The sequence below is a fragment of the Phaseolus vulgaris genome, chromosome 3 (assembly GCF_000499845.2).
Source record: "Phaseolus vulgaris cultivar G19833 chromosome 3, P. vulgaris v2.0, whole genome shotgun sequence".
In the NCBI taxonomy this organism is placed as follows: domain Eukaryota; kingdom Viridiplantae; phylum Streptophyta; class Magnoliopsida; order Fabales; family Fabaceae; genus Phaseolus; species Phaseolus vulgaris.
In genome coordinates this window covers 44222360-44244736 of record NC_023757.2, presented here as the reverse complement: position 1 = coordinate 44244736, position 22377 = coordinate 44222360, and the positions used below count along the sequence as shown (strand labels likewise).

The following is a 22377-nucleotide window of genomic DNA, read 5'->3' as shown; positions in this document are numbered from 1 at the left end:
AATGAATACCCTAAACTAAAATTAGTATTTCATGCTAGTCCTTGGTATCATTATGTTAACGAAGAAAAATAATTTGTTGACGTGACAGGTTAAGTGTCACCTTATCATCACATAAGTGTCATGTAGGTAGGAACAAGATTGAAATGTAATTTTGAAACTTTAAATTATTATTCATTTTGAAACAGTGTTGATACTGAATTTGAATTCTCATTTGGAGTAAACTTTTAAATGTATGATTATTGAGTATAATGTTTATTTCCATTTGGAAGAATGGTTTTCTAAACACGCTAAATAATCCATAGAGATGCTAGAACTTGTTCTATTCCTCAACTTTAATGTGTCAAGAGTTTTTTACATTGATATTTTCATCACAAATTATCAAGTACATATAAAATTTGTTAAATTTAACAATATCCACTTCAAAAATCATATATCATACTTTTTTAATTCACATAGTAAATTAAACTCTTTGTTTTTATTAATTAAGATATAGTCGAGAACAAATTCCTAAGCAAAATAAATTCATAAAGGTAGCATGTGTTAATCCATTTTTATGTTCATATTCTATTGAAATATACCCTATATCAAATAGCAAAAAACTCAATTTTGGTGATAAGACAATAATGTTAACATGGATTCCAAATCATAACCCTAATTCACCAAAGTGTGGAAAGTTGCATAAACAAAATTTTCTTGATTGAAAATTTTCAAATTACACTATGGTTGGCAAAAGTACAAATTACAATGAAAATAAAAAGATCATAGTGTAATTTGAAGCTTAAACATGGAAAAAGAGCATTGAAATTAAAGTCATAGTTCTCATAGATGATCATACATTCTTCAATTCTCAACTACGTTTTTGAAGAAGTCTTTCCCTTCACAACCTTATCTTCTTCACCACCTTCATCATCAACTTTTGCTCCTTTTTCTCTTCTTCACCTTTGACTCCAAAAGGAAGTTTCTCCACACTTGCCACTATCTTTCTCTTTGTCGAAGGAAGCACTTTCGCCAACGAATTGGATCCGCAAGCTACAACATAGACAATTAACATGCCTTTGTTCCCACAAGGTATAGTGGTTCAAATTCCATTAAAGAGTTTCGAGGCAAGTGATTCAAATTACATTTAAAAGATTTCGAGGACAGAGCCATGTGTACTCTTTGACACTGACACAGTTCAAGAAAATTAAAAACAAAATGAATAGTAATTTACGATTCAAAAAACGTATCAAGTATACAAACTAACTTATTAGTTAATTTTGTCTATACAAAAGATCAATGTAAAAAACAAATCTTACTTTGAATATTTCTTTTAAAATGATTAGAATTCTATATAAATGTTATCTATACTTTAAAAAACCCGAATAATTATCTAATTTATAAATAAACTTATACGAAAAAAGCAATTGTTTTTGAACGGGTTTGGGACCTAGAGAACTATCTTCGGTTGGTCGTTGATGTTCCAAGCTTCCTGCTTCGCCGCCTTCTCTCGGTCGTCTGGCTCATAGGCGGAGGTGGTACCTGCAAAAGACACTCCAACGGTCAAGTCAGTCGAGGTGTTAGCACTCGGGTGTCAGAGTACTGTAGATAATGACGTACATTTCCCCTTGGAATGTGTGTTATTTATATTACCTTAATGGGCTTTCATTGGTGGGTCGTATTAGGAGGTTGATTCATGTTTAGGGTTGCACTAAACAACCTTTAACTATGGATTAACCTTGCTGACTTAGTCAATCATTGGCTCGTCATCAAGGATCGGTCGGTCACATGTCGTCATGTGACATTCTCACCATGGTTAAGTGGTTAACTAGTCCAAATGCTGGTCTGATCGTATCAGTAGAGCAATGTATTCATTATAACCTTTAAGTAGTCCACACCATAACATATGAAAATTTCAATGTACCCACAAACCATTATAGCACTTGTAATTAAAATCCAAAAATCAATTCCTTAGGCCTTTTAGGACTGAAGATATTCGGCCATTTTCTTATTAATTTACCATACTTCTTGTTTATGGGCTACAAGAACGAATCGCCAAATAATTAAAAATAAGTTGGTAAAAAAATAATTAATTTAGAGGACACAATTCAAAAAAAAAAAATCTTATAAGAATCACAAATTTCTAAAAAGCTTTCTAAGTATTTTAATTTTGTGATTATTAGGAAGCACTTATTCCTGCGCTATTTATAGTCTATACATCATAACTTTTTCCGATCTTAAATTAAAGAAGACAGGGTCGAATATACTTGAGTACATGTATGTTATTAGCTAAAGTGGGAAGCCCTTCCCTTTGTTAGTCAAAATATTATTCTCCGAGTAAGCTTTTTTTTATCTCCATACAAGTAAATCCTTACGTGACTCAATAAATTAAAGATGTGTTCTTTTTATGGAACTCAACTTCCCTGCACCGAAATATTTCTTGAATCACCACCACCCATTTATTCTGAAATAGGTTTTTCAGGATGTTAAAATTACATTCCAAAAAGCCATTCTGTGGAAGGTGACCCAAAAAATACGCGGAGTGAAGAAACAAACACCCTTTTTGGTATGGAATGCAACCAATTCTTGTAAAACGACTATTTAACGAAGGTGTTGCTCCAACGAATAGCATTTACCAGAATTTTGTCAAAAACAAATTGTCTCTAACCAATGAAAAATTCCTAACATATGCACATTTTTTAATAGTCAGTGGCTTGGCTATACCACAGCTCAAATGTCCAAAGAATTTGTTACAGTAAATGAATAAACAATATGGTTACAACACGTAGATCATCTTCCAGTGAGTCTGTGAAGTCATATCTGGAGATCATCTAATGAAGGTTCCTGTGCTGTTAGCATCTTCAATTTCTACAAGAAAGGCGGTATACAAGGGCGGTTATACAAAATTGCAAAATAAGGAACACTCTTGACTTGAAGAAAAAGGTAAACATTTCATTACCGTAATATATTGTGCAGGATCGTCAATACTAGACGAGCCCAGAATAACTTCCCTTCTCAGCTTACCAGTAAGCTTGTGACAAGTCCTAAGCTGATGATTAAACAACGTATCAGACCAGAAAAGCTGAAAGGGAAAAGAGTGAAAACAACTTGTTATCAAAGTATTGTTCAAACCTCAGATCTGGTCGCTCCACCAACAATGAATACAAATATTCGTTGCCCCATCTTCTTGAAATCACTGGATGCATGTCTTAACACCGGATCGCTATAGGCCAACAGGAAAAAAATTAAAATTAAATTGAGCTTTGAAAAGGGTGGGGTTCTAGTATGCAATTCCAACAGATACTCAATAGTCCCCTACAAATTATCTAATAATAGCAAACTCGTATCGAACACAAGTACACAGCTCAAGCTGGGAAGAAAACGGTGGTGGCAAACGGGCTCATATAAATGAAGAGGAAAAAAAACGACTGATTTCATTAGAACTATTTATATTCATGACTTGTAATAAGGAAAAAAGAAAGTAAAACCTTGAATATCCGTCATCATCAGAGCCTCTAGGTTTAGCCCAAGTTGGTGTGCGCCTTGATCTCATCGAATGAGCAGGAGGATGGTGATTTACTGGTCCAGCTAAAGGTGTACCGTGGAAACTTGGACTAGGGTCATTTAGACAAGGATAGTCCTGTTTCGATAATTCATTTTTGCTAACCTTTTCTATGAGTTCCTGAAAAATGTGAACCATTCAGTCACCAAATGAGGCTCTGAAAGCTTTAAAAAGATCATGATAGAGATAACGTTATAAATTTAAAATATCACAGCATGAAAACATGGTGTCCTTCATTTTCTTAATAATACGGTGAGACGAAGACCGTAAGACATAATAGAAAATAACCAATAGCTGACTAAGTGCCCTTTCTATTCAAAACCTAGCTTGTAGAAATATTTAAATAACCGACTACATCTGATCCTTTAGGCCTTAGAAAAAATCATAGGCTCACTTATCATGCCAAAAGTTCATAAATAAATAAATAAGGAAAGAAGATTGTTCAACCTTAGTTTTACATCCCCCCAATAAAAATTTAAAAAATTACATTTTATGTGGGGAAAATTTTCAACTCACTTCGTACCTCTATTATGGGATAAAAACGTGACAACTGCCACGTCTCCTCTTCGCCAGAACGATCTTTCCTTGCTGCACGCTTTTTCTGACAATTTAAAGAAACACTTTTAAGAAATAACTTAACACTGAAAAATAATATAATTTAAACTATAAATTACCTTTACCTTGTGCATATCAAACTTCAGAGCAAAAGAACTCATCGAAGTCTTTTTGGTATCAGGTTCTCCCTCAAGCATTCTCAAATTATTTATTGCAATTGCATCATCATCTGTCAACCTTGCTACCTGAAAAAAAAAGTAAGGTTACAAGGTTATTGCACAATACCATCATTGATGACAGTATTTATTATTTGACTTTAAATGAACAGCAGGAGGCAGTTGACACCAAATCTAAAGAAACTGCACCTTCATCAAATTCAGACCCTTTTCACCCTCAAATTTCTCAGGATAAATGGACGCGAGAATCATTAACAAGCGTAACTTATTTTCACGTGTTGTATCCTGCATAAATATGGTACTCGTAAGAATTTTAATAAATAGAAAACAAGGTTTTATTTCTAATTTCATGACCATTTTTCAACAATAAAAAACTTCCTTATCCCGTCCACTAAGTTAGTACAAGATACACCCTCTTCATTTGCCATCTTAGAGTTACTTACTTCATTTGTAGTCAGAAATTTGATCACTTCTTTCGTTCCTGCATCTCCAAAAACAAGATCTTGCTCCAGCTGCCCTAGTTCTCGAAGTCCTGACTCCCTAATAATTCTGTTAATTTTTCCTGCAATCTGGACAACAAGCTCATCATTCATACACATGTATGAAAATCATGATGACAGCCCCTTCCACTATTAAAATAAAATAAATTCATTTAACCAATTAAAATCTAATAGGGCGTTGAGGGGTGGGGGGTTGTCTTTGCCATAATCTTAATGTGTAGGTGGATACCAAGACCAAGAATGGAAAATGTTACCCAGCATAATATTATGCCTTCATTTATTTGACTGCAAGATAACAACTAAAATTTTGAATAGACATAAACTTTTAAGCAGTACTGTTAAATGTTCACACATCTAGCTCTAGTTTAATTGGGAAACAATTCTAATGCTCGCGAAATAGGAATGAATTATCAAATTGTTAAATCAAGGTTACCTTGTCTTCTATGCTGCTGCTCAAAGATACACGATAGCACAAAGGAAATTATTAACATGGGAGAGGGTTAAATGTTTTTTGTCTATAAAAATTCTTAAATTTTGATCTAGTCCCTAATATCACCCAAATTTTGTCCATTCCATTTAACATTCTCATTCCCTCGACATAAATAAATAAAGGTCATTACTTATGATGTCACTTTCCTTTTCTTTCTTTTTCTTTGTCTAAATAGGGAAATGGTAATAAGGGCAAAAACAAAACTCAAACAAATGCCCAACTAACCTACATGCAACAAAAATATGGTATTACCTAAGTGTAAAATAAAAATTTCAAAAGGGGTATATTAGCACACCTTAGAAAGTCTCTTGCCGAGCTTCCAAGTGAAGATAGCACATTCTTTTTAAAAAGAAAAGCATATAATATAGTAGTAGTCTTTTTTGGAGAGGACATCATTGATTGCATTACAGCAGAACTAACCTCTACATGGAGGGACAGCTTGTCGATTTGCTCGCTGTATTGTGGAAGTGCTTGAACCATCTTCTGTAAGTCCCTTGTCGACATTTCACCACTACCTCTAAATGAAATGCAAAGTTGTGTGAAGTTTATGATGACAATAACTAGATAATGCATAAATAGATCAATAACAGATCTAGGCCTAGTTAAATTTTACGAGGGCTAAGCTATTTAATCAAGAAAATTAGTACGCCTCAGGTTATTTTTCAAATCAAGGACTTGACTATTTTACACTACAGTACACAGTATATATTAGCTTTTAGAAGAATCGGTCCTTGATTGGTATCAAATCCTTTATGAGCAAGTGGTCACAGTTTGATCCATCCATCTCTATTCCTTTAAACAGAAAAATTGAATATTAACACAAGGTAAAGTGGGCTGGTATATTCTCCATGCTTTTAGCCCAAAAGAGCTCTTGCAGGAATGGATGTGTCAACTGATATAAAAATATAAGAAAAATGCTATAAATGGTACAGATCTGAATGAAGAAAGGTGAAAATTTGAGTTTTGTTAGTTTCATGTTTACTTTTCAACTTAGCTGTTTCCCCTCTCCAACAATTATTAATTATTAGACATTCATGATAAAGTTTTAAATCGTGCAACTCGGCCATGCAAAAATATATTTTCAGATAATGTTTGGATAAAACTACGTGAGTGACAAAATGATAACAGTAAAAGAAAATAAAGAGGGGTTGAATGTCCAATGGGAAGTTCAAGAAGTGAGGAAGGTAATTCTCTTCAATTCAACCCACATTTTGGACAGCAGCTAAACAAGTTCAAACTGGTCAAATTATACACTCACACGGTCCAAATATCAATGTGAAATGGTATTCAAATGTGATATTTGTGGTAAATAGAGGTGTGAACTGACTCTAATATTTAAAGGTGATAGATAAACAGAAGCATCAACACTCTGTGTATGTGCCCCAGCATGCACGTACACATACACATACAGAAAAAAAAAAAAGAGTTTCTTTCTAACATGACTAGACCATTATGCATAAAAAACAATAAAAAATTCATATTGCCACAAGTCATAAAAAGCTTGGGATAAGAATTACAAAATTACACTATATTTTACACCAGTAATACAATTAGGTGAAAATCAATATCCTTTTAGATCACAATATGTCAATGATGAAAAATTCACACAAAATTAGGACTGACCTTGAACCATGTTGGATTTGTGCAGCTTTGTTCTTTGAAATGAAGCTGGTCATCTTCTCATGCAGTCGTTCACTAGCCTGGCAAGGCCATCAATATCATGTTGCTAATTGGTAAATAGAAGAGATGACGCTAAATAGTAAACAATAAAGCCAACACTACAAAAATCAAATAAAAAAGCAGGACATACATCTGCTATATGTGCATGACGAAGTTCAACCCATATAGGATCATGATCCTCCAAGAGAACCTCTTTTCGCTCAGGTGGACCACCAGTCTTGCTAGGAACCTTAAGAATACAGTAGATTTGCATTCATAACAAGAAAGTGAACATAACAATTTAGAGGGGAAATTGAAATTGTAGAATACCTCATGAACAAATTTATTTCCCTCCATATTCAACAAATCATGGCACATGGCATCATATGTCCATTCATGTATCAGAGGAGCAATCTACATATCCAGAATAGCATCCCTGTTATAAGCAATATAATAACATTTTTATTGAAATAATACATGTACGTGACTGGAAAACGGAGATAAGAAACCTGATCAATTGTTCTATCAATGATGAGCAACTCGCAGGTCTCAGTCTGAGGAAAATTAGGTATAGTTTTTTTATATTTCATAAGACAGTCCCAGACACCAGCAGCAAGTTTTGTAGAAATAAGATCATGGAAGGTAGTCATTGTGGTTGCATCTAGAGACTTCGCAGCACGAAAGCGGACAAAAGGAAACTCCTAGAAAGATGATTACATAATAGAGAAGGGTTCTCAATCTTTGTTTGAACAATTAAAGATTATAAATTACAACTTTTGAATTTCTGTCACAAAGAGCAAAGCATTGATTACATACTCTTAATGAAGCAAAAACAGTAGCAATTCGAGTAGCCATCACATTTAAACATGCAACTGCTTTTCGATTATTCTCCTCATCCCCAAATAGCTCCTCTAAAGCTCTTTCATTGTTTGTAATGAAGCCCTATATTATCATGACAAAGAATACCAGCAAAAGAATGAGGACACAGAATAATGGGATGATGATGACATTAGAGATTGACAAATAAATCATAAAAAGCATATTTATGAAGGCTAATATATTTTCCCTTAGGGGAAAGAACCTCAACAAGCAGGTTTCACGAAGTTAGTGTTACAACAATGTAGCTCTACAATCATTTTTTCTGTTGGTGGTGAGATATTGTAAAGGCAATATGCATGAATGATTAAAATTGCCAACTTGCACACAATATAGGATTTCCAATCCTCATATCTCATAGTACTTCCAATTTTCGATAAAACATTGATTTACTTACTACTAGTAATCCTTCTAATTTTACAGATGCAGCAATAAAAATATTTTGTTTGTTCAATTCATTTAGCATTGAATAACAAACTTTGCATCTGAACTCTGAGGAAGGTTTTCTTTAACAGCTAACAAATTCTAATCAATTTAACTAAAAGAACATTGTCCGTCACTTGACACTCTCATTCATGGCTTTTATAACTATAGAAATAAGGCACAGATCTTCTATAATCAAGAATGTCAAGATTATACACGTATTATTAGAAATGTTTATATTTATTCTCGTATCATATATTTATTATTTGAAAATATCAAATATCCTCTATTTATTGTATTGATTCTGATTTCTCAATATAAATATAGCACTCTTGTTGTCTTAGAAACATAGGTTTCAGCTCAACTATTTCCTATAGTTTAACAATGGCTATGTGGAACTGAACTGGACAAACGTGTGTTGCAATCCAACATGTCATAAATTTTGAAAACTGCTCAGATGTGGCAGAGATTTTGTTACTGTCGTGTTGCAGATTTAGAAGTGTTATAATTATAGAAATAAGATTTAGATCTTTTATAATCAAGGATATATCTTATAATCTTTCAGAATCCAGAATATCTAGATTATATATCTATTATTAGGAATTTTGTATTTATTCCCTATCATATCTTTATTGTTAAAGAATATCATATCTCCTCTATTTATTGTATTGATTCCATTTTATATCAATATAAATAAAGCAGTCTCAGAAAACACGGTTTCAGCTCAATTCTCTCTACTTCCTTTAGTTTAACAAGGAGATATAGTTTGCATTTATGTTAATAATAATAGCCTATTTTTAGGACATTTGCTGTATAAATAGCTAAATCATTTCCTTATCTAACTTTAGATTTAGCTGAATCTTTTTCTTATCTTCAACCAACCTTGTATTTATATATTGTTGTACCCCTTCTACATATCAATCAATCAGAAAATACAGCTTTTCAATTCTTTTATCTAATCTCAATGAAAACAAAAGGACAGTAATTTTATTCATATGAAAAGTGATGACATAATGACAATCATTGAAGACTATGGTGATCAAGCAGTGATATAGACTACAAATGTACAACCACATACCTGAGTGTCTATGGTAAAATACTCCAAGTTCATCTACATTGAAATGAGGTAACAAAATGAGAATAAGAAAAAATTGAATTTTTGGGGGAAAATTCAATTTCCATGTAGATCCAAAATAAAATAAAATTTCACCTCTCTTAGAGCACCTATACGAGGCAACACCTGCGCATCTTTTTTAATTTCCATAACCAATTCTCTGGCAATAGGTGAACTAAAGAAAACAAATGCCCTACAAACCCAGAATAAAAGAGGATTGAAAGCCAATTAGCAAAAGTCAACATGAACTTGCACTCAAAGGAGATATAGAAAGATCACATACTTCCTGTACAATGGTTTCCTTCCAGACATGTCTGACAAAAACATAGTTATGCTGCCAACAAAAATGAACAAGGAAATCATTAGGCATGGAACAATTCTACAAAAGCCTACTTCATAAAGGTTAACTTAAACCTCCACCAAAGCTGAATAGGACCATTTTACAGCCACAACAGTTCAGAATATTTATCATTTAACTTGTATATTTGTGCGTCAGTAAAAGGGAGAGAAAAGTGACAGAGTGAGAGAAAGAATAACAAAATAGTTATGTGTCATGATACATTTTGTAGATAAGAGAAAATAAATACAGTATAATTCATGAAATATTTAAAAGTAAACACGAGGGAGGAAGTTAAACAAAGAATCACATTCATAAAGAATAAAATAAAGAGTTAATTGCAAGAGAATATAAGAGACTAAAGGAAAAAGAAAGTAATACTCTCAAATTTAGAACCCTATAATCACTGAGATTTTATGTTCAACCAGGAGATAGGGAATCATACTAACAAAAATTACTTTTCGCATGTGTATAGACATTAGAGACATACTTCAAAAGAGACTCTGAAATATACATACCGATAGACATGCACAACAAAATTAATTACACATTTTCAATACATTAATGCTAAAACTGAAAACTATCAACAAAACAATCTCTCCTTTTGTTTTCTTGGCCAGTATTAACACAAAATCACTTCTCTACAAGTATTTTTCACATGTTGCCAAACAATAATCTTCAGCATGAGGAACTTCAATTTTTCCTGTAGAACTAACAGAAATCATGCAAAAAGCAACCATGACAGACCAACAGAAAAATCAGCTTTTAAGTCAACTTCTATTGTGCTTCTGATCCGTGAGCAACCTCAAATTAATTAAAGAGAAATCACTAAATATGCCACCACAAACATTGGAGAAAGGACAAGTACTTGTCTTTGGTTGGTTGTATGAAGTATATAGCATCCATGGCGGGCAACGGCTGCCTTCGCTTGTATATGTCTTCAACCACTACAAATATAAAAACATATTACACCGTCCAAGAATTAGAACTAGTGATGCAAAATATGGGTTACGAGATAATTATCTTCCATAAACATGTTAATTAAATCCAAACTAAGAAAAATATTTCTTTAATGGAATGATTGTTGTTCATTAAAACATATAGCTGAACAAGAAGTGTAATCAAAGCACAAAGCTTCAAGTTTAACAAGGGTGAAAACATCTATGTTACAATTAAATTTCTGAAGGCACAAAAATAGCATCAAATCTTAAAATCAGAGGCAGCTAATGTTGAATGGAAAGGAAATAACTCCCCTTGTTCAGAAGGTAGAAGCTTTATGAATGGGGATGTAATATAGGGAATCTGTTAAACTACATTCCCCACTAAATTGGAATGTGAACCAAAGTATAATTAATTAAATTTTTATAATGGTTGTATTAAAACTTTAACTTTTCCTTTCTTGTCTGGTTAATTATCCAAACAAAGGGAAGCAACTCCATTCCATTCAATTTTTCCCCTTCACTTCCCATTTTATTTCAATTCTTTCCTTTCCATTCCAATATCAGCGATTAGTACGTGAAGAATCAAATTTCTCCCACAGTTCAAATGTCATATAAAAAGGAATGATATCATACATAGTTGAACAAGGTAAAAGGTGTAAGCATACTCCTACATTTATAATTAAGTTATTTTTCTACAAGATGAATACAATAGAAGAACATGGAACACCTTGTTATCTATATATTTACCAATCCACCAGTTTCTTCATTACTGGTACACTCAAAATCCTGAAGCTAGAAAGGAAACAAATGTTCTTTTGTTAACTCTTTGTTTAGGTAACTTTTTCTTTTAATTTTTAGTAGAGGGAGAGCGCAGGCAAAAGGAGAAGTATTAGACACAACAAACTAACAGAAAATTAACCACGTTTAAAAGATCTTAAATATCTTGAATAGCATATATTCAGATTGAATTCTTTGGAGGATAAGTAACAATTTTACATTTGAATATCAGAGAATAACAAAACAACCATGGTATTCAACCCAAATCGTAGAAAATTAATAGAAGGTCTTCCACTGACAGTGGACAGAACAAACATGGTTAATCAAACTTGTGATTCTTACATGAAACGCCTTCATCAGTGATATCAGCCATCTTGCAAGAATGAGACATTATCTTTACAGTGAGTTTGTCCATTATTAGTACCTGCAAGCAAACAACTCATGAACCAATACAAGATGGTAAACAAATGAAGCATGATGTTTTTAGTCTTTTTCAAGCTCAAGCAGCTTCCTTGAAAAATAAATGAATGTGTGTGAATTAAAACTCTAGACCACTTCATCGTCACTCTAACACCATGTAATGAAACCAACTATTGCAAAAGATTATGCTGCCTAATAAAGGTTCATGAATGGTTTCAAAATTTAACACACCTACACCAAAGCATATAAGAAAAATACATTTAAAGGAAAGAACATTACAAAGTCCTAAAATCACTCTACATACATAGCAATGAGAGTACACTGAGCAGAAACACGTAATAGAAATCCCAAAAAATTATTATTTACTCCACAGCAGTGATAAATTAAAGATAATAAAGAGCTCGTCCCAATAAACTGCTAAATGTCATTGTTTAAAGGATTAGTGACAAAACAGGTCACGGAGATTGGTACTGTTCTATTACCATGTTAAGAAGAGAGAAACCGAGAAGGAATATAATGAATTTTGTGTTTTGTACGCATGAGTATTCTTATTTATAATGAAGAGACGCATTGACTAGAGAAATGGACAAATTATAACATATAGTAGGTGCACAAAAATACGACCTTATAAGTAGGTTTTGTGAGATTGAGTTAAGCTTAAAGTCCACTTTCTAATATGGTATCAAAGTCTATCCTAACAATATTTATTATTTCTATCGTATTACCCATGATTGAGTCACTATCAAACCACCCATAAATATTTAATCTCACACTCAAGATGTTTAGTCTTCGGTGTGAAGAGGTGTTTGGAAATTCCATATTGACTACAAATATATGACCAAATTATGGTATATAAGTAGGTACAAACCTCACCTAACAAACCTATTTTATGAGATTGTATTAGTCTTGAAGTTTACTTTCTAAGAATATAATAATGGGAAATATTTGGTAAGATATTTTCCTATCATATTATACCTCCCTATTTAATGCAATAAAATCACATCTTTAAAATAATAAAATCATGTCTTTAACATAATCAAATCATGTCTCTAACATAATCAAATTATGTCTCTAACATAATCAAATTATGTCTCTAACATAATCAAATTATGTCTCTAACAGTCATAACAGACAACCTTGTCTCCAAACTCATCCCCCATTTCTCTATCACACACTAATGTCTCATTTTCATTAGTTTTTCAAGCTTTCATCATGTACCCCTCGTCTAAGAACATATATTTAGGTTATGTTTGGTTTAGGAAAGAAAGTGAGAGAAAAGAAAAGGTGTAAAAAATTTACTTCCTCTTGTATGACTTGTATAGAACGCAAAGGAAAAAATATGGGTAAAATGACATAAATGCCTACATAAAAAAATGATTTGTGATAAAAATAAGTCATTTGCGGTTTTTAATTTACAAAAGCTTTCATATTCTGTTCTTTCTAATTTAGAAAGAAACACTTCTTTTGTGGGACCCATAACTTTGTCTTTACCCTTAGTACTTTGAAAGATTTCAAAATGTGACGTTTTCCCTTTTTTTTCCTTACAAAATCATTCCTCTTATTTTAGCTAAACCAAACCGATGATATAGTAAAAAAGGCACAGTCATCAAACTCTGCTGCTCGATAGTTAATCGTAGTTACAGAAAAATGATAAATTTTTCACAATAATCCCACTTGAAACTATGCTAAGCTGATAACTAGTAATTACTTGGACATGCAGCACATAGCTATAGATCCAATGAATTGAGAAACCATTCCAAAAACATGATTTAGCTAATTGAGTACGAGGTGAAATACTTCATAGATTTGATTTTGCTAAATCTGCCATTCATCCAATCATCAGCATCATAAAATTAAATTTCTGCTAAAAGTTCCTAGAATGAAACTGCAAACTAAAGCCAAAATAGACAGAAGGGTGATCCATCTGTATCTATGGCGAAGTAAAAAACTTGGGCAGAATTCATTTCACTAACAGCATCTTATACCTTCCATGTAGATTTTGAATCCCCTGTTTTTGCTGACCTGAGCATTTCATGTAATAATCCTGCAGAAAGTTTGCCATAAACGGAAATTAAGAATAATCAGATCAGAAAAGCAATTGGTCAAGGTTAAGTTTTAAGCAATTTATGATAAAAATGTTAAAAGAAAGAAAAATTACAAAAATATGTAATCCTTGCAAAGGAATTACTGACTTCAAATATTTGTATTATTGAGTTTAAAACTTTTATTCAGTCTATCAGCTAGAAGGATAAAATGGTGCTATATTGAGTTTGGTGAGTTTATATGGAATGTAAAGTATCAGAGCGATCTATAACTCTTTAAAGAACAATGAACATTATTTCAAGCAATTTCATTCATCTCGTAGTTTCCTCTTATTTTCTTTCAGGGAGTCATAAGTAGATATACAGTTAGAGAACAAATGTGATGCACAAGAAAAAACAAAATGATGATCAACTAAGAAATGAAAAGCATAAAAGGCCAACAAACAAGAAAAACAAATAAATTACCCAAACCTTGTATTTTCTGAACATGTTTGCTAAAAGGACACATCTAAAATAATTATGATCTACACACCATAAGGACACTGGGAATAAGGAAGACCACTTCTATCTTGAATGGATACAAAAGACACATTGCAAAGCAATTTAAGACAGAGTAAAAACAAAATGGCAGTGTAGCCGAGATTCAGACGAGCTCTTTGTTCCGGAGAGACAAAATGCTCAATAGCAAGAAATTGTCCCAAAACTCTATCATTCCTCTCTAACCATAAGCTCCAAGTAAAACATACATACTAAAATAATAGCCTTATCCCACTAAGCGAGTCAACTACATGGACCACATGATACTATTTACCATGAGATTCCAGTTATTAACTTCCCCTAATGTCTTCTTAGTCTTTGTCAATTCCTTTTTCACAGGATTACAAACTATGCAACCTACTCTCCTAACAGGTACTTTCAGTGGCCTTCTTTGTAGGCGTCAAACCAGTTAACTCAATCATGCTACACCAATATTTTCTTGTAATCGCGTACATTCATTTTGTAACATAAGCCATCTTAACATTCTAATTTCTACTACTCTCACCTAGCTGCCCAAAAAACTTACTCTCTTCAGTTTTCCCAAAACCCCTGACAAGGCATTTCAAAAAGTGCTCCACCAACAGATCCAGCTTTGAACAAAAATTACCAAACAACCTAAACAACAAATATGCGGCAGCTAGAGAGCATAAAGATAAATGGCTAGAAGTATCAAATTGAAGAAAAACACATAACGTCAGCATTTAGTGAGAGGTCAGTGTGTTCATCCAAAACCAACAAAGAAAGACTTGGCATAGAAAGGTGAGCTTAGATTTCTAAAAGGAGATTACGGGAAGAAATTAAGAACCAGAACTTTGCTTCCAAGTGTACATCCCAAAGAAGTCTAAAGTACAAATTTTAATATCCACTAAGAAATACGGTCAAATAGACTCAAGCAAGGCAATTCAGACCGGTGCAGCATAAAAAAAAACTCTGATATAGTTCCCCAAACAAAAGAAGCTTCAAATGGTTCCTATTTTTAACACCACAAACCATAAAGATCATTTCTGTCACTCATATTTCCATGAATCTATGAATATTATGACACAGAATACTAGTCTCACATATAGAAGTCCGATTCTTAAACATATCTGTAGCAATATCCTTTGACAATTAACTTCTACATTCATTAAGGCAGAACATCATATCAAACAAACTAGCATTAACCTTGTATTTCTTGCAGCTTGGGTAAATTCATCGGTGAAAAGAAAAGCAGCAATTTTCATCCCAAACAAGAAAAGTGCAGAAACTAGATACTAATGGCTGAAAAACACTCTTAGCAAATTCCTAGCTCCTAGATTAGAAGATCCCGATCCCCATTAAGTACAACCTTCGCAGATTTCCATAACCAATTTAATCCGTTGCTCACCATTACCACAACACAAGAGGCGACAGTGCCAGCACGCTTCACATTTTAACGCACCAGCGGCTGACTTGCATTGACGTGCTCTATCATTTAGCTGTTAACACTCCCAAAAGATAAAACATACACCAAGGGCAAATTGTATTTTATTCACCGGATCAGAACCAACGAGTAAGAAAATACGCAATGAGCATATAGCCTCCTTTAACAGAACCAATAGCGAAAAGAGAACCAAGCAAAAAGTGTTTGACTAGCTTACAGATATTTGAAGTGATTCGGAACTTAATGCGAGTTGATTAGAAAAGCGAATTGGGAATCAAATTAACTACAAAAAGGGAGAGATACTTACGCTCGCGGCTAACTTGTTTGAGACTTCTGGAGTCAGCGCCATAGGAGGAGGAGGAGGAATCGGAATCCGACATGGACATCGCGACCACGGACTCTGTACCCTAAACCTCAATCGTTGATCGATCGCGAACGGAGAGAGATCGCCGGCAAATCGGAGAATCTGATCAGCCTGCGAGCCAAGAAAGCAGGAGAAACGGAAACGGTTTCGTGAAATTCACTAAAATGAAAATGGCGAGGGAAAGGAAAGAGGGACACCGGAGGAGCTAATTGACGAGAAGAATGATAAATAGAAGCAAAGTAACGGCATTACTGAGAGTTGAAGAGAGCATGACGTGTTGAATGGTGCAAAGTTTGAAGGAGTTCCAATTCGTGAAGGCGAGGGTCAGAGACGAAGAAATTTCGCAGAAGCGGAGTGGACCGATTGAGGACGAGGTCCTGAACCGGAACCGCATGTTGCTGAACCACCAGTGGGACCCACCCCTAACGCCAACTCATTCCACTATCATGCGCCTAGGTGTACAACTGCCTCCCTTGTAATAGTCACATTCGTTTACTTTTTTTTTACCCAATTTGTTAATAATTTTAGGGAAAAAAGATATGATTGCTCATCGTATCTCATCTCAACAACCTTTTTCTTTTGTGCGTGGACATTTCGTTTTTCAGTTTTCTTTTTGAGAAAATTTAAGGTGGAAAACGGTGTAGAATTACTAACTTCGTAAACTTGGTAAAAACCCTGTACGTTTAAACAGTGATTTCGTAAGTTTATATTTATTTTATCCTTCAAAAATTGATGAAGACTAAGTAAGCACTTTTTCACATCTCTTCCTTTGCAGTGATCCAAAAAGAAATGGTTGACTATAAGAATTAATTAGACTTGTATTAAATTTTTAAAGAATAAAAAAGTTAGGATAAAGTATCTTTCTAAAGTATTTAGTACAAAAATAAAAATGTGACGCCAAGAGATTTGTCACTCTCACTTTCTTTTTGCATAAGGCATCATAATGGATACATATAGTAGCTATTCACTGTCTTATATATAAAAAAAAATAAAAAAAATAAAAAAAAAAATATATATATATATATATATGTATATTGTAGTGAAAATATGTTTATTCAAATCATTATTTCTCCCTATTACACCACACTAGTATTTAAGTATTCTAGATAAATAAGAAAGATTCCTTAATGACCTATGCTAAAAAGTAAGTTTTTCACTAGATCTTCGTTACAAAAGTTATATTTAGAATCATAAGCTAAAAACCTGAGCTTTATTAATATATAATATGGATCTGACAATAAATTTAAGATATTAGAACAAAAAAAAAATTGATATTAAAAAAATCATTACAATTTCTTAATAATTTTACATGGAACAGCTTCTAATACATTATACTGTGTAATGCAACCTTTTAAGATACAAAACTGATGCTTAATGTTTGCATCTCACCAAGGAGTTGTGGCATACAGTTTTGGATGGGTCTTGGTCAAGATTGTTAACTGAATATATCTAGAATGATGTGATTGATATAGTTCTCATAGATCTTAATTGTTCTTACAATGGGTTAAAAATGTCTCAGTTATTAGCACTCTAAGTTGTTAATGATCTTGGTTGATGAGTCGTGCGATCTTCGATCTTTAGTCGATGTAGGTGGTGTACCTGCAAAAGGTATTTTGATGCTTAAGTCAATACATATTATTTAATGTGTACCTTTGCTTAGGTTTGTGTGCCTATTTATAAGATCGTGATGGGCCTCTGACAATAGGCTGAGATTAAGGTAGGTTATTGGATTAATCTTCGGATTTTATGTGAAATTTCGCAGTGTGATTACGTTAATCATTTTGTGTTAAGAGGTCTATGTGGGGTCTATTAAAACTGGATCGGTCGCGTCAACTAAGAGGGGTCTTTGGTCAACGATCTTGATCGAGACACCCTCGAATTCATCCCGAACGATGACCATCTTAGCCAAACTCGGTTCCAACCCCTTCATATTGTCTGACATTTGAGATTCATTGTGTTGGAGTAAGGAATAGTCCTTCTCCATATCCACGTGTATGGTTTTCAATGATCTCAACTCCCTAACAAATAGGTCGTTGTCACCCTCCATCACCTCAACCCTACCCTAAAGGTAAGAGTTCGCCTTAAGAACAACCTTCAGGGAGCTAGAAGAATAGGCAAACTTTTGCTTTAATTTTTCCATCTTTGCGAGAGAAGCTGAGATGACTCTTATGTTGGGTCTATTAGTGTCTAAGTTCAAGAGGGGAGGAGTGAATTGAGCTTATAAAATTTTCGCAAGAACACACAATTTTTCAGTATTCCAGAGGCAAAAAGAACAGATTGTTTTTACATGAAACAGATTGATTCTTCAGAGCAGTCTTGGCACAATTTGAATTTTGTTCAATGTAAAATTGTGTTCAACAAGGAATATAACAGAACCAGATCAGCTTAATATTGTGAGGATGAAAGATATAACTATGCTTAGAGATCAATCAAAAGTTACACAACACAAGGTTTCAAGAAGTATGATCCTTTCTCAGGTTTTAATGAATGATTAGTTTGTTCACAATTCACTTAAACCATTATATGCAGCAACCTTGTTTATGATCAGAAAACTTCAACAAATCAGGAAGAACAGTTTTCACTTAACCCAGAATTAACAGATTCAATTTAAAAAGAACAGATTTAGTTCTTGACAGAATTAAGCAAAAAACCAGAAAAGAGTGCAGGGATGAGAATACAAGATACACACGTTTTTATACTGGTTCACTCATACAGAGCTACATCCAGTCTCACCTTACCCCAAGGTGGAATTCACAAAAAACAGTGCCAATCACTTACAAACACAGCAGTTCTTGAACACTACAAGAACAACACACACAATGCTGAAAAACCCTATTTCAGCACACCTTGCACTCCAAGAAACCCTATCAAGGAGTGACTAACACTTACACCTTTACAAAACAGAATAAAGGAAAGATTACACCTGAAAAGAAGATGCAAGAACTCAAAACCAGTAGTTCAATTTGCTGCAGAACTGCACCAGCACCTTCACCAAGATTCAAGGTTTCCTAGAACAAGCACACTTGAAAATCTCTTTGGAAAACCTTTCAAAAACTCTTTCAATCCTTCTTCTCACATGGAAATTGTTTGATCTCTGTCAAAAGCGTAATTCCTCAGCACTGATTCATGTGAGAGAGACTTTTCTTTATATAGAAAACAGTTTCTAACTTCTTTTCAAAAAACAGTTGAAAAGCAGTTAAGAAAACAACAGATTCAGTTTTGAACTTAACAGATTTATTTTGTGAAAACTGCCAACTCAGCTTAACAGAAATAACTGTCTGAGTGGTACCTTTGGAGCCCTAACTAACTTGTGAAAAACCTTTCAACTCACCAAGGAATAAACCTGTTCTTTCTCAGTGAAACAGATTAAAGTATAACGCACAGGCCAGCTCAACTTAACTGAAATAACGAACTGAGCTTTCCCTTGGTGCCTTAACAGAAATTTAGAAAAGCCTTTTAACAGAGAAGAAATAAACAGATTCTTTCTCCATAAAACAAATTTATTTGTGTACTGTTTTAAAACTGTTAAAACCATTTTAAAAAGCTTTTCAAAAACTATTTAACGAAAGCCTTTTTAACAGAGAAGAAATAAACAGATTCTTTTTCCATAAAACAGATTTATTTGTGTACTGCTTTAAAACTGTTAAAAACATTTCAAAAGACTTTTCAAAAACCATTTAACCACACCATGTGCTTGATCTAGACTTGGTTAGGCATCTAGGATAGGTTACACAGCAAAAGGCAATCATACACACTTACAAGCCTAATTACAAATGAATCTAAAAACCTATTACAATCTTCAAAGCACTCAAGCCATTTTCTTCATCAAACACACATCAAGCCTTGGTAGGGAAGAAGCTTCCTCCAGCTTCAACATCTTATTCAAGAGATCACGCAAGTACAAGAGCATGAATATGGAACTCGATACAAGTCGAGAATAACTCGCCAGTAGAAGCAACAACCACCGACCCTTTCTCTGAGGGCAAAAGTGAGCACAATATCGCCTTCAACACCTTATGATTGTTTCTTACCAAGGTCGGTGCCAAGGCAGAGTTGGTACTACTAGGAGATGGATGAGATGAATGATGACTCTTTTATGATCTTTAGGGGAAACTCCGAGATTTCTCGATTCTACCTTTTTTTCTTTTTTCCTCTTGTCATTGGCCGAAGGGGGAGGACAAATATCAGTAATGGGTATGGCAGCGACATTTAACCAAGTGGTTTCAACATAGCAGTGGACGAACACTCGTCGTGCCTCATTCCCCTATCTTGACTCCTCTAATCTTAGCGAAATTATCATAGCATGGAGTGGACATCGGGAGCATACTTAACCATGACGCCTGAAATATATAAAGAAAGATCAACAAAGTTAATACCAACTAAGGCAAAGTGTGTTAAAGAAAAAACGCACACCATTAAAATCCATCTATAAGTGGGGAGAGTCATAAATGGCGAGAAGCTTTTGGGTGGGCAACCGATGACTTTCTACGACAAGTGCACCGCGTTGTCAGAAGTAATAATTGTCTCTAAAGACGAATATCAATCCACAAGGAACAGTGAATTATCAAGTACAATAATCGCTAAATATAGAACAAAACAATAAAAATATTTTGAATTGATTGTGTTGACAATGATCAATAAGAAAACAGACAAAGAATTAGTTGCTTCAAGTTGGAAAAATAGGGATTAAGTTCTATCTCTCTCACTCTTATGTATTTTGATTAGCATGTCAATATTAAGTTATTGGATTGAAATTGATGCCCGTAGAAAATTCATCTATACCAATCTCTCACACACTTATAAAAACAACTTAGAAATCACAATCAGACATTAATGGCAATTAACATTTTAAATCTATCTCTAACACTCAAATATGTTAAGTATTGTTGTTTAGGTCATAACCCTAAAAATACCTCTCGGTTAGATTTAAAATTTTCAAACTTGTTATGATTATTTAGAAATAAGACAACAATACCAATAATCAATCAAGAGCTCAAATTTATGATATACAAAATATCACCTCAATACATAAGAGTTCAAGCACATCACTCCCAATTCCAAATGGTATAATTAGCCACGCATACTTCTAGCACCTTCAATTATCCCAATTGGGTTACAATTCACTCAATGATGTTTTTCTCTCAATCTTGTACAGTAGGGTTACGCCTCTAGCCCCCTACTGAACCTAATTTGCTAGGGTTAGGTGATTTCCTGCATCGCGCTAATAGACTTAATGATAAAAACATAAAATGACCCAATTTGTCTAACACGTTCTCGCTCAAGCGAGAAAAGAGTTAATTTTCGAAAATCCTTAGTGGAGCATTCTCACTCAAACGAGAATTTCCACTATTAAGTTGGACTTTTTTCTCTCTCGTGACCTTCCAACTTTCTCCTAGCTTGTACAATTCTTTTTAGTCCAAATATCAATTTTTCCCTATAAACCTACAATTAAAACCAAATTTCATAATAAAATGTTCTTATTCAAATAAAGATCATAAAAAATGTAAAAAGATACGAATTCATAAATTAGAAATTATTTTATTTGTAAATTAGCAATTAATACTCATAAGTGCCTATATTTTGATATGAAATATTACTGAATTTAGGCACTTATCAGCAACTTCCTCGGCAGTTGGTCAAATATCTTGAATATCACTTCATCTTTGACGATCATGGAGGATCTTGGCCACGATTGATAACAAGTCAGATTCAAGGTCCAATAAAATGGGAGCCTCAAATTATTCTCATCATTGAAGAAATACTGAGAACCACTCGACCTACAAAAGTCTTAAACATCTCATCCTTAAGAATTTTGTAAAAGGAGATGAAAGGGACAAAAATACATAACCTTGATTGACTCACTAAGAAGGCTTCTTCTTCTTGCACCCCTACGTTTTTCTTCCTACACCCCCAAAATTTTGTAAATCCCAAAATTGACCTTCACCTTTTTATTTGAAAAAACTAGAGTTTTTTAGGTTATCAAATATTGGGATCTGGGAGTGTGCTACAGATTCATCAATCCGGAAGTGATTCGTGTTCTTTTTCAAATAAAGGGGTGTTTCGAAAGCAACTTGTTGATTTCTGGATTGCTGAATCCGAAAGTCTAATTTTTGTTACGGATTGATGGATCTTGAAGATTACCGGATTCACCAATCCGGAAGATTTATGGATTTCCCAATCCATAATGCAAAAAAATAAATGTGGATTTCCCATTCCGTAAAATTAC

General features: G+C 33.7%; 1 protein-coding gene across 2 annotated transcripts; it reads right to left on the bottom strand.

The window, feature by feature from the left end:
- Positions 1-2576: 2576 nt before the first annotated feature.
- On the bottom strand, positions 2577-16635 carry LOC137808018 (SNARE-interacting protein KEULE-like). Of its 2 annotated transcripts, none has more exons than XM_068608908.1 (22): positions 16404-16635; positions 16095-16262; positions 13792-13850; positions 11729-11810; positions 10537-10615; positions 9615-9665; positions 9428-9524; positions 9296-9328; positions 7735-7860; positions 7428-7619; positions 7249-7332; positions 7070-7168; positions 6883-6959; positions 5680-5776; positions 4713-4838; positions 4459-4554; positions 4219-4338; positions 4062-4139; positions 3465-3658; positions 3109-3199; positions 2936-3025; positions 2577-2844 (listed from the first exon to the last, which is right to left on the bottom strand). In XM_068608908.1, the coding sequence occupies exons 2-22, from the start codon at positions 16171-16173 to the stop codon at positions 2791-2793; spliced, it is 2004 nt and encodes a 667-aa protein (XP_068465009.1). In that variant the 5' UTR covers positions 16174-16262; positions 16404-16635; the 3' UTR covers positions 2577-2790. The 2 variants fall into 2 exon arrangements, with proteins under 2 accessions (XP_068465009.1, XP_068465008.1); XM_068608907.1 differs by having other exon boundaries at positions 4213-4338; positions 16404-16601.
- Positions 16636-22377: the final 5742 nt, after the last annotated feature.